The 11,768-nt window shown below is 44.9% G+C and overlaps 1 protein-coding gene across 4 annotated transcripts in view; it reads right to left on the bottom strand.

Moving 5' to 3' along the window:
* Positions 1 to 9,046, bottom strand: part of OLA1 (Obg like ATPase 1) — a 153,413-nt gene extending 144,367 nt beyond the window's left edge. For 2 of the 4 annotated variants that reach the window (XM_054723051.1, XM_008138543.3), the window contains exons 1-2: positions 8,914 to 9,046; positions 7,518 to 7,618 (exon numbers count right to left, since the gene is read on the bottom strand). In XM_054723051.1, coding sequence (XP_054579026.1) covers positions 7,518 to 7,618 — 101 coding nt within the window. In that variant the 5' untranslated portion in view covers positions 8,914 to 9,046. The other 2 variants (XM_028140940.2, XM_028140939.2) reach the window with 2 other exon arrangements.
* Positions 9,047 to 11,768: the final 2,722 nt, after the last annotated feature.

Here is an 11,768-nt window from a genome sequence, read left to right on the forward strand (position 1 = left end):
GGCTGCAGGGCTGCAAGGCTGGGGGCGCAAGCTGGGGCTGCAAAGCTGGGGGCGCAAGCGGGGGCCCAATCTCTGAAGGCCACCCTAAGGGACCCCACCCTAAGGGACCCCACCCATGCATGAATTCATACATTTTATTTTTTTAAATATATTTTATTGATTTTTTACAGAGAGAAAGAGAGAGGGATAGAGAGTTAGAAACATCGATGAGAGAGAAACATCGATCAGCTGCCTCTTGCACACCCCCTACTGGGGATGTGCCTGCAACCAAGGCACATGCCCTTGACCAGAATCGAACCCGGGACCCTTGAGTCCGCAGGCCGACGCTCTATCCACTGAGCAAAACCGGTTTCGGCGAATTCATACATTTTAAAATGTTTTAAAAGCTTGTCACTCTGCATTCACAGACATGGGAATCTCTGTTTTGCAGCTTAACTTTATCAGCTCTTTATAATGAAAACTAGAGGCCCGGTGCACGAAATTCGTGCACGGAGGGGGGTTGTCCCTCAGCCCAGCCTGTACCCTCTTGAGGGATGGGACCCCTTGAGAGATGTCCGACTGCCCGTTTAGGCCCGATCCCACCTGGATTGGGCCTAAACGGGCAGTCGGACATCCCTCTCACAATCCAGGACTGCTGGCTCCCAACTGCTTGCCTGCCTGCCTTCCTGATTGCCCCTAACCGCTTCTGCCTGCCAGCCGATCACCCCCTAACCACTCTGCTGCCAGCCTGTTTGCCCCCAACTTCCCTCCTCTGCCGGCCTGGTCACCCCTAACTGCCCTCTCCTGCAGGGTTGATCACCTCCAACTGCCCTCCCTTGCAGGCCTGGTCCCTCTCAACTGCCCTCCCTTGCAGGCCAGGTGCCTCCCAACTGCCCTCTCCTACTGGCCATCTTGTGTCCACATGGGGGCAGGATCTTTGACCACATGGGGCAGCTATATTGTGTGTTGCAGTGATGATCAATCTGCATATTACATTTTTATTAGATAGGATAGAGGCCTGGTACGGGGGGGGGGGGGGGGGGGCAGCTGGTTTGCACTGAAGGGTGTCCCGGATCAGGTGGGGGTTCCCTTGGGGTGTGGGGCGGCCTGAGCGAGGGGCCTGTGGTGGTTTGCAGGCTGGCCACGACCCCTGGCAATGCAAGTGGAAGCCCTGGTATCTGGAATTTATTTTCCTTCTACAATTGAAACTTTGTAGCCTGGAGCGGAGCCAAGCCTGGGGCTCCCTCCGAGGAGGCCGGCAGCCATTTGTGTTGGGGTTATAATTGAAACTTTGTAGCCTTAAGCGGGTGGGCCCGGCCAGGGTGTGCAGAAAGCTTTGCTTCCCCTGTTGCCGCCGGCAACCCTGGCCTGCTCTCTCAAGCTCCATTCTGCCGCCATTTGTTTGAATTTGTTTACCTTCTATAATTGAAACTTTGTAGCTTGAGTGGAGGCTTAGGCCTGGCAAGGGCAGGCAGAAAGCTTGGCTTCCTCTGTTACCTAGGAAACCTTGCACTCTGTGGCTGTAGCCATCTTGGATTGGGTTAATTTGCATATTCACTCTGATTGGATGGTGGACGTGGCTTGTGGGTGTGTCGGAGGTATGGTCAATTTGCATATTTGTCTATTATTAGATAGGATGCTCTCATCACCAGTATTAGCAGCCTAGAGAATAATCTTCCTCCAGGGAATTTCTTTAAGCAATCAAGAATGAAGCCTCTACAGCAAGCATGTCAAACTCAAAGGCTAACACGAGCCAAATAAACAAGGTTTAAGTTTATGTGGGCCACAAAAAAACAAAAGCTTCAATTTTCATAGAAATGTGGGTTTATTTCAATAGAGACATGCTGAATACAAAGGGCTGAAATAAATGAGTCATCATTAACATAAAATAGAACATTTTAATAAAAATTAATATTTTTTCTTTGCCACACTTTCACTCTCTTGGGAGCTAGCCACCATGCTACAAAGAAATTGGGCTGGAGACCACTAGGAGGGAAAGAGGACAGGCAAAAGAGGACAGAAATGCCCGACTTCCAACCAACCCTGATAAGGCCCCAGACCTGTGGGTGCGGCCATCTTGGACCTTCTAATACTGACTAGCCACCATCCAAATGCATGAGAGTTCCCCAGTGAGACCAGCAAAGACTCACCCAACTACCCTACAGAATCTATAATAATAAAAGGGTAATATGCTAATTAGACCAGACATCTTCCGGACATCATCCTGGACATCCTTCCTGACCAAGCCGGGGCTGGAGGGAAGCCAGCCCAGGTCCCTGGTGCCTGCGGGCAGCCTGAGGGAAGCCAGCCTGGGTACCGGGTGCCTGCCAGAGGCCAGAGGAGGGAAGCAGCCCGGGTCCCAAGGGCCTGCCAGCGGCCGGAGAAGGGAAGCCCCGGGTCCCAGGTGCCAGAGGGAAGCTGGTGCCAGCAGCCCAGGGAAGGAAGGCCTACTCTTGCATGAATTTTCATGCATCAGGCCTCTAGTCATTAAATAAATTGTTATTGTTTAAACCAGGGGTGGGGAATGTCCAGTCTGCAGGCCATATAAGGCCCGCGAAATAATTAGGTCTGGCACTGCCATGCATTAGGAGTGAGTTAATTAAATGTTTGACCAAATATAACAGGCTAATTTTGAAGTTGATAATTTTGTATGGCCCTTGAATGATGTTATAAATATTCAAATGGCCGTTGGCAGAAAAAAGGTTCCCCACCCCTGGTTTAAACTATGAACTTCTGGAATGGTTTGCTACACAAGAATAGAAATCTAAAACACTGAACATAATTATCTTGTGATTATTTTTTTTTAGCATTTCCTACAATGTTTGCCCTAAACAACAGTAAATAGCTTTTAAAGACTCTGTGGTTGCAATATAAATCAATGTCACCAGCATGGGGGAAAAAAGAATTTGTGATTGGTCTGTGTCAAATTGGGAAAAGGCAAGTTGTATGAACAACCAAAGCACATTCTCAGAAGCATCAACTAAGCAAGACAAGTACTCCCTTGGGACAGTTACTGAGTGTTCAAACAGAATATACAGTTGTCCAATATCCATTCTCTCCTTTCCAGGTAATGGAATTCCTAACTGATCATATGACCATCAAAATAAAGACATTTCCTAGCCTTCCTTGCAAATAAATTCTTGCAACTAAATCTAGACAAAGGGATGTTAGCAGAAGTTAGCAAAGGATGTGACAGTTTGCATGGGTGTGTGTGGGGGGGGGGGGGGGGAATCCCTAAGAGACTGCAAGTTATCTGATCCTTCAGATAACCAGCTGCCTGAAAATTATACCTTGCACCATAAAGATGAAGTCCACACCTTTGGGATCACCAAAGTGTACATTAAAGCAGCTAGGGTTCCTGAGGAGTTCATAAGCAGAGTCAGTATACCAATCTCTAACTGCAAAATTCACACTTTTCATAAAAAGAAACTTCTGGTTAAGCAAATGTTATTTGGGGTTTTCCAACACTCTTAATTGAAACTAATCCCATCTCATGCAATGGTAACAAGAAGAGCTGTCCCATGACACAGCAAAGAAGTCTGGAATATCAAAATGTAGTCTCTAGAGCAAAGGTAATATAATGGAACAAAGATAGATAGTCTTTTCAATAAATGGTGCTGGAACAACTGGACATCCACAAGCACACACACACAAAGAATCTAGATACAGGCCTTTCACCATTCACAAAATTTAACTAAAAATGGATCACAGACCTAATGTAAAACCTAAAACTATACAATTCCTAAGAACTAGAGGAAAAAACTAGATGACATAGGATATAGCAGTGACTTTTTAGATACACCACCAAAGGAATGATCCATGTGAGAAATAATAAACTAGACTTCATCAAAATTAAAAACTTTTGCTCTGTGAAAGACTACATCAAGAGAATGAGAAAACAAGCCACAGACTGGGAGAAAATATTTGTAAAGACACACCTGATAAAGGACTGTTAACCAAAATGTACAAAGAACTCTTAGAATACATACAGTAAGAAGACAAACAACATTATAAAAAAAAAAAAGGGGGGGCCAAATACCTTAACAGAGACCTCATCAAAGATATACAAATGGCAAATAAGCATGTGAAAAGATGTTCACACCATATGTCATCAGGGAAATGCACATTAAAACAACAGTGGGGCACAACTACACACCTATTAGTATGTCCAAAATCCGGAACACTGAAAACCAAATGCTGACAAGGATGTGGAGCAACAGAAACTCTCATTCACTACTGGTGGGAATGCAAAATGTATAGCCACTTTAGACTTTCTTATAAAATCAAACAGTCTGACCATACAATCCAGCAATTGTGCTCCTTGGTATGCACCCAAACAAGCTGAAAACTTATGTCCACACAAAAACCTGCACATGGATGTTTACAGCAGTTTTATTCAACTGCCAAAACTTGGAAGTAACCAACAAGTCCTACAGAAGATAAATGGATAAACTATGGTACATCCAGACAATGGAATATTATTCAGCACTAAAAAGAAATGAACTATGTAAGCCATGAACAGACATGGAGGAAACTTAACTACTCTGTGTGATACTATAATGGTGGGTACATGCCATTAGACATTTGTCCCAAACCATACAATGTACAACACCAAGAGTATACCCTACGGTGAACTATGGACTTTTGGGTGATTATGATGTGTTAATGTAGGTTCATCCATTATAACAAATGTACCACTCAGCTGGGGGATGTTTAAAGGGGGAAGGCTATGTATGTGCAAGGGCAAGCAGTATATGGGAAATCTCTGCACCATCCCTTCAGTTCTGCTGTGAGACTAAAACTGCTCTAAAGAAAATTAATTTTTTAAGTAGGTTTTTCTTTTAAAGTAACATCCAAGACTCACACTTACAATAATACACTGGCCCAAGAGGAGATAATTTATAAAGTGTCACTCAGGTAAGAAAAAGCAGAACAAATCTAGGAACCAAATCTTCATATACTGGGTATGTTCACAACCAAACACAATTGCCAAAATTCATCAAGCTGTACATTATTAAAATGAGTGAACTTTATTTAGTGCTTGTAAAGTACCTCAATAAAATTGGGGGATGGAGTTGAAGGTGTATTTAATTTAAAAGCATAAATAGCACATTTATACTGGATAATAAAATATTTGAGATTAATTCTCATATACTTTATGACTAAAAACCTCATAGGAAATACTTCTTAAGGTGGCCCATTTTAAAGTAGTCCCATTTAATGTCAACTTGCACTGACTGCAGTGATTCTAGAATAAGAGAAGTATGTTAATATCTAAAAACTATGTCTTGCTTTCAGGTGCAATAGAGCTCACAACACACATAATGACGATATCATGCTTTCAAGTTTATTGACAGCACCCTACAGTACTTTGCTTAATTATTTGTTTTGCTTATATTTCCATGCTCTCTATTTCATTTTACTTTGCAAGCAGCCTATATCACAGCAAGAAACCCCTTCAAAATGGAAACCTCTCCGGCTTCAGGAAAGAAATTAGGACAGGCGCACTTGTTTATGTTTTACATTACAAAAATTTAAGAACTGCTTTATTTGATCATGTCATGCTCCATTCACTAAGCAATCTCTATGACAGGGGCTCCAAAGGGCTCTTTCCACATGAAAGAGCATGGTTGCCCTACCTGCCACCAATCTGAAAGCCTAAAGCACATGTCAAAATACTTCAGTCACCATAATAAATCCATTAGCACACCCTAATCACTCTTGAGACATTTTATATTTTACTTGAGGCCCGGTGCACAAATTCGTGCATGGTTGGGGTCCCTCGGGGTGGCCTGTGAAGATCGAGCCCCAGCTCATGCCCCCAGCCTCACAGCCCCGCAGCCCTGCCTGGCACCCGGCATTGGCCTGGCACCACCCCCTCACCTGCTCCACCATCCTGCCTGTGGGGTGATTGATCAGGGCCAGGCCGCCCCCGCCCGGCCCCCTCAGCGCCTGGGAGCCAAGCGGTGGCCCTGCCTCCTACCCCCCTTAACCCTGCCCCCCCACCCCCCACCGCTGCTGCTGGTCGCCGTCAGTGGGGTGATCAGCAGGGCAATCAGGCCCCCACTCGCATCTGCCTTGACCTGGTGCCACCTGCTCACCTGCTCCACCATCCCGCTGTGGTCCTGCTCTCAAAAGAGCTCATGAGGGCCAGCAGCACCTCCACTGCTGCCCACTGCCAGCGCTGCGTCACCGACGCCCTCACCGACGCCCGCCATGTTCCGTGCCACCCCCTGGTGGTCAGTGCATGTCATACTGAGCGGTCAAACTCCCGGTCTCCCGGTCGAACGACTGCCCGAGGGGACAATTTGCATATTAGGCTTTTATTATACAGGATAGTTAATAAAAGGTATTAAAATAGAAGGGAAAATAATAAAAGAAGTAGACTGAACATTCAAGTTGCAAGTGTATAGATTTATATGATAAACCCCACCTATATTTCATATCACTGCCTTATTTGCAAATAAATGATTCACTTAAACTTTAAACATTACAAAACTCAAATTTTGCTTTCAGATTTAGCCACTTTATAACAGACACACTTTTATCTAGCAACTTCCAGTATTACATTTAAAAATGCCCTAGCTCAGTGGTCGGCAAACTCATTAGTCAACAGAGCCAATTATCAATAGTACAACGATTGAAATTTCTTTGGAGAGCCAAATTTTTTAAACTTAAACTTCTTCTAACACCACTTCTTCAAAGTAGACTCGCCCAGGCCGTGGTATTTTGTGGAAGAGCCACACTCAAGGGGCCAAAGAGCCGCATGTGGCTCACGAGCTGCAGTTTGCCGACCACGGCCCTAGCTGGTTTGGCTCAATGGATAGAGCGTGGGCCTGGGGACTGAAGGGTCCCAGGTTCGATTCTGGCCAAGAGCACATGCCTGGGTTGTGGGCTCGATCCCCAGTAGGGGGCGTGCAGGAGGCAGCCAATCAATGATTCTCTCTCATCATTGATGTTTCTAACTCTCTCTCCCTCTCTCTCTAAAATCAATAAAATATATTAAAAATAAATAAAATAAAATAAAGTTGTTACCTCCTTCTCCAGTAAAGACTTAGCCATCCAATCCCTGATCTCCCAAAACTCTAATCAAATTTATAATGGGGCTTTTAAAACTATTTCCTAAAGTATCCTACTACATGGCATCTGGTAGCCAGTCTAGGTAGATATTCTACATAGCCAGCCAGCATCAAAATCAAATTTAAACTACTCCATATCCACTTAAATTCAATATTGTGTGTCTCCCAACAGCTTCAAGCAAATAGCTAATCTGGTTCAACTCAATGTTTTAACTCTGTTGCTTCTTCCTCTGAGTTTAAGCAAAACAAACAATGTAACTAACTCAAGTTTCAACATAGTATCTATATAGAAAACCAAATATAAAATACAACTAAACAAAAACCTTGTTTTGCAATATATTAATATTCCAGCTTCCTAGACTCGTTCCTTCAATTTAATTACCTCATGAGTTCCCATTTCTACAACAGGACTCAAAATATTTGCAAGATGAAATTGAAAAAAGCCCAACATTCACCTACCCAACATTTGGCAATCCAACAATACCAATTTTCAAAGAGGTTCCAAATCTTCCAATGATTGGGAGTGGTTTAATTCCATCACCTCCCTTTTTTGGGGGCATCTGAAATATCAAAACAAATATATAAACAAAACTCATTACCATCCCCATCAACCAAGTATACATTTCATCATACAAAATGTGTTATTGAATAATAGATTAAGAATAAAGCATACTGTATATATCAATCAAAAACTGAAACAGTTAAATCCACTTTATTTTTCAACAACAACAAACTTCAAGTTTTATAAACAAATGTGATTTTGATAGTTGTCAAAGCAGTTACTCCTGATTAAGCCCTGGAAAGACTGACCTAAAAAATAGGTGGCACCATAAGTCAAAAATAAATTTAACTGCATCTAGACTGTTCAGAAACACTTTTCTTAACGTAAGGTCAAACGCATGAAAACATTAGGAAGCAGGAGCACAGACAAGAGAGTCAAAGAAAATCTATTCTAGAACCACCAGTAACCAAGTCGCCTACACCAAACCATCTCTCTTATTTGGAATTTCTTCTTTCCCATTTCTCCCCCGAAAGCACTATTTTTCACATGGATGAACCACGCCAGTGTCCAGGTCTTCCCAACCAAGTCTCTCCCAACTCTGGCACTGCGGATAGACGACTCATCATCATCATCATCATCAGTATTCACAAGCAACCTCCGGAATCTACACTCTTAATTTCTAGCCGTAAATGAATCCATCAACCCTTTTTTTATTTACAAGTCGAAACTTTATCAGTCCCTGTGCATCTGCTCCAAGCTCCTCCGTGCAGAAGGAACCTAACTTGACTACTGCAAACGGAACTCAGGAGGACTGCCAACCTCACGTTTGAGAAGCTGGGAACTAAAACTGTCCTGTCTTCTGGATCCCGCTAACCCTCCCGGGGCCCTGCTGAGGCCCTGGCTCAGGAAGTGATATCCCAGCCTCAGATCCCTGGCGCCAACAGCCAGGGATCTCCCTCCCTTCTCAGGTCTAGATTCACACCTGTTCCCGGCCAGACCCCAGGCCTCGGAAGCACAGCTGCCAGAGCAGAGCCCCTCCAGCCCTCCGGCCTCCTACCGAGGGATGGCCGGCCGCCCAGCCAGAGGGGGCCCCCTACCCCAACATCTGCCCGCTCAGCACAGGGCCCCTGGCCGGCCGAGGCTTGCCCCAGAGCGCGCAGCGTGAGGCGTGGGCCCTCTGGGGACGCGCGGCCTAGTCTGAGGGCGTCTCATTCATCCACACACCCCACGCCGCCTGCTGCCCTCCCTCCGTCCCGGCCGCCCGGCCCTTGCCTGGCGCCGGCCTCAGAGCAACGGACCGGGGCGTCGAAGACGCGGCGGGGAGCGCGCTCCTAGCCTCCCTGCGGGGCTCACCGTGCTTGGGGCAAGCGATGACACGGGGTCCCAGAGGCAGCGGCAGACGGGTCCTACCGGCAGCGGGAGGCGGGGAGGAAGGAGGAGACACGCAAGCCCGGCCCCTCCGCCGAGCGGCACGCACGACGGCGGCGGCAGAACCGGCGGGCGGGGCTCCGGGCGGCACCTGCGCGCAAGCCACGCGTTCAGCCGCGCCCCGCCCCGCGCACCCGCTCGCCCCTCTCATTGGCCCGATCGGCCGGGAGGCGGGACTAGGGTGGGAGGAGCCGTGTGACGCAGCGGGAGCATTAGCCAGAGCCACCGCCCACCTCCCCTCGGAGCTTAGGTCTTCCGCCTTCTCAGTCCCTTGTGCTTCTCTGCTTGGTTCTCGGCTTCCTTCCCGGCGAACGCCCCGCGTAGCCAGCACACGCTCGTTCGCCGCTGGCAGCTGCACACTTCACCCGATGAACCTCGAGGCACCCTCGCCCTGACCGCCCGCCCGGAGACGGGTCGCCGGGGATCTGGCGGGCCGCCTACCGAGTTCTCGGATACCACGACCCCAGCCCGCCTCCTTTTCCTATAACTGTCTTTCGTCAGTACAGATGGTGAGAAGCTGTTAAACTTTCCTAAAAAAAAAAGGGAGTGCCCGCCCGGATTGGCTCAGTTGGTTGAGCATTGTCCTGTGCACGGAAAAGTTGCCAGTTCGATTCCGGTCAGGGCACATGCGTGGGTTCCGGGTGGGGCAGTATGGAGGGCAGCTGATCCATGTTTCTCTCTCACATCGATGTTGCTGTCCCTTCCTTCCTCTCTCTAAGCACGTCCTCTCGTGAGGATTAAAAAAAAAAAAAAAAAGGAGTAGGGAAAGCTGCTTATGATCTTATTATCTAAGGGCTCCTTCCATCACCTTACGTTCAGGCATATTTCCCGGATGGGACCCCAAAATGAGTTTCATAGAGCCAACCCCTGCACACCACCCCCTTTCCCTTTGGATAGTTAAGACCAGGGGCCTTCAGAATTTGGGAAACGTAGTTTCCAGTCTGGATTCCACTACCCATTAGCTGTGTGACCCTGGACAGAGTAACCCCTCTGGGTTGCAAAGTTTCCACCTGGATAAAATGAGGCCTACGAGATTATTGTGAGGACAAAGCGAGACAATGTGTTTGTAACTACTATCCCGCACATACAGGAAAGGTCATAAAAAGTAATAAGATCTATTGCTAATATGAGGATTTCATCCCATCTCACCCACACCTGACTACACCATGAGCTCCATCTGTAGAAGGAATTCTTTCATTTAGGTCCGTCTGACCCTTGAACAATGCAGGGGTTGGGGCGCTGACCCCCGTGCATTTGAAAGTCCAGGTACAACTTGGACTTCCCCAAAACTTAACTACTACTAGCCTACTGTTGACCAGGAACCTTACCAATAACATAGTCAACTAACACATATTTTGTATGTTATATGAATTATATACTGTGTTCTTACAATAGAGTAAGCTAAAAAAAAATAAAATTTAAGAAAATCATGAGAAAATACATTTACAGTATTTATTGAAAAAAAATATGTACATAAGTGAACCCAAACAATTCAAACCCATGTGGTTCAAAGGCCAACTGTATTATATACTTGAAAGTTGCTAAAAGACTGCACCTCAAATGTTCTCATTAGAACAAAGAAATTACGATTTTGTGTAAGGTGGTGGACCTGTTAGCTAACACCATGGTGGTAATCATATTGCAGTATATGTTTATCAAATCAACACATTGTACACCTTAAACATTCATAATGTTATGTTAATTATATCTCAATTTAAAAAAGAATAAGTGCCCAATATAGTGTTATTAAATAACATTTTTTCTCTGTTACCTGTGTCAGATTTTTTTTTTTCTCTACACCAAGCACTTCAAACTCACAACCCGCCCGCGGGCCACATGCAGCCCACAATGAATATTTTTGTGGCCCAGCCAATATAATGGTACGTTAGAAATGTTTTAATAAAAATTTTGTAACTTAATTTTTACAATATCCTGTTATATATAATTGTTAATAATGAACTACAACGTTCACTAATGACTGGTTTCTATAATCGTGTTGCATTCATTTCCCTTATGCACCTTACGCGCAGGCGCACCATTTATCTCCACTAACACTAGCAGCGAACATTTTAGCAGCCGATTGCCACATCATTAGTCTTGGACTGACTTGTTTGGTGTGTGCAACAAGAAATATTTCACTTTTGGAGAACAAGAAAAATAGGTTTATTTGTGTTACACTTATTAATTTGTGCAGTTATTCAATGTCTGGTAAGTTAATATTATTTAAAAATATTAATTTTTATTAAAATGTTCTATTATTTTGTGTTAACGACTCATTTGTTTCAGCCCTTTGTATTCAGCGTGTCTCTATCAAAATAAAACTACATTTCTATGAAAATTGAAGCTTTTGTTTTTTTGTGGCCCACATAAACTTAAACCTTGTTTATTTGGCCTGTGTTAGCCTTTGAGTTTGACATGCTTGCTCTACACTAAACTTTTTATCGTATCAGGTGTCCAGAAAATAATTCCATATATTTAGAATATTCTATTCTTCACTTCTTGTTGTTGTTCATATAAAATTATTTTCTTGAGAACCTACTCCATGCCAGGCATTGGAGCAGTGAAGAACAAGATAAACATGGTCCTTGCCCTCAAGGAGCTTGCAATCTAGGGGGGTAGAAACACAAATAATTACACAAATAACTATCTAAGAACCTGCTAAAAACCTATAGGATACCTAAAATACTGTGATTACAATTTGAAGATTTAAAATAAACCACCTTGATTTTCACTTACTGTCAGGACTTCTGGTATTATGTACCAGGCAGTGCTTAATCATC

This window comes from Eptesicus fuscus, chromosome 11, assembly GCF_027574615.1.
Source record: "Eptesicus fuscus isolate TK198812 chromosome 11, DD_ASM_mEF_20220401, whole genome shotgun sequence".
Classification (NCBI taxonomy): Eukaryota; Metazoa; Chordata; class Mammalia; order Chiroptera; family Vespertilionidae; genus Eptesicus; species Eptesicus fuscus.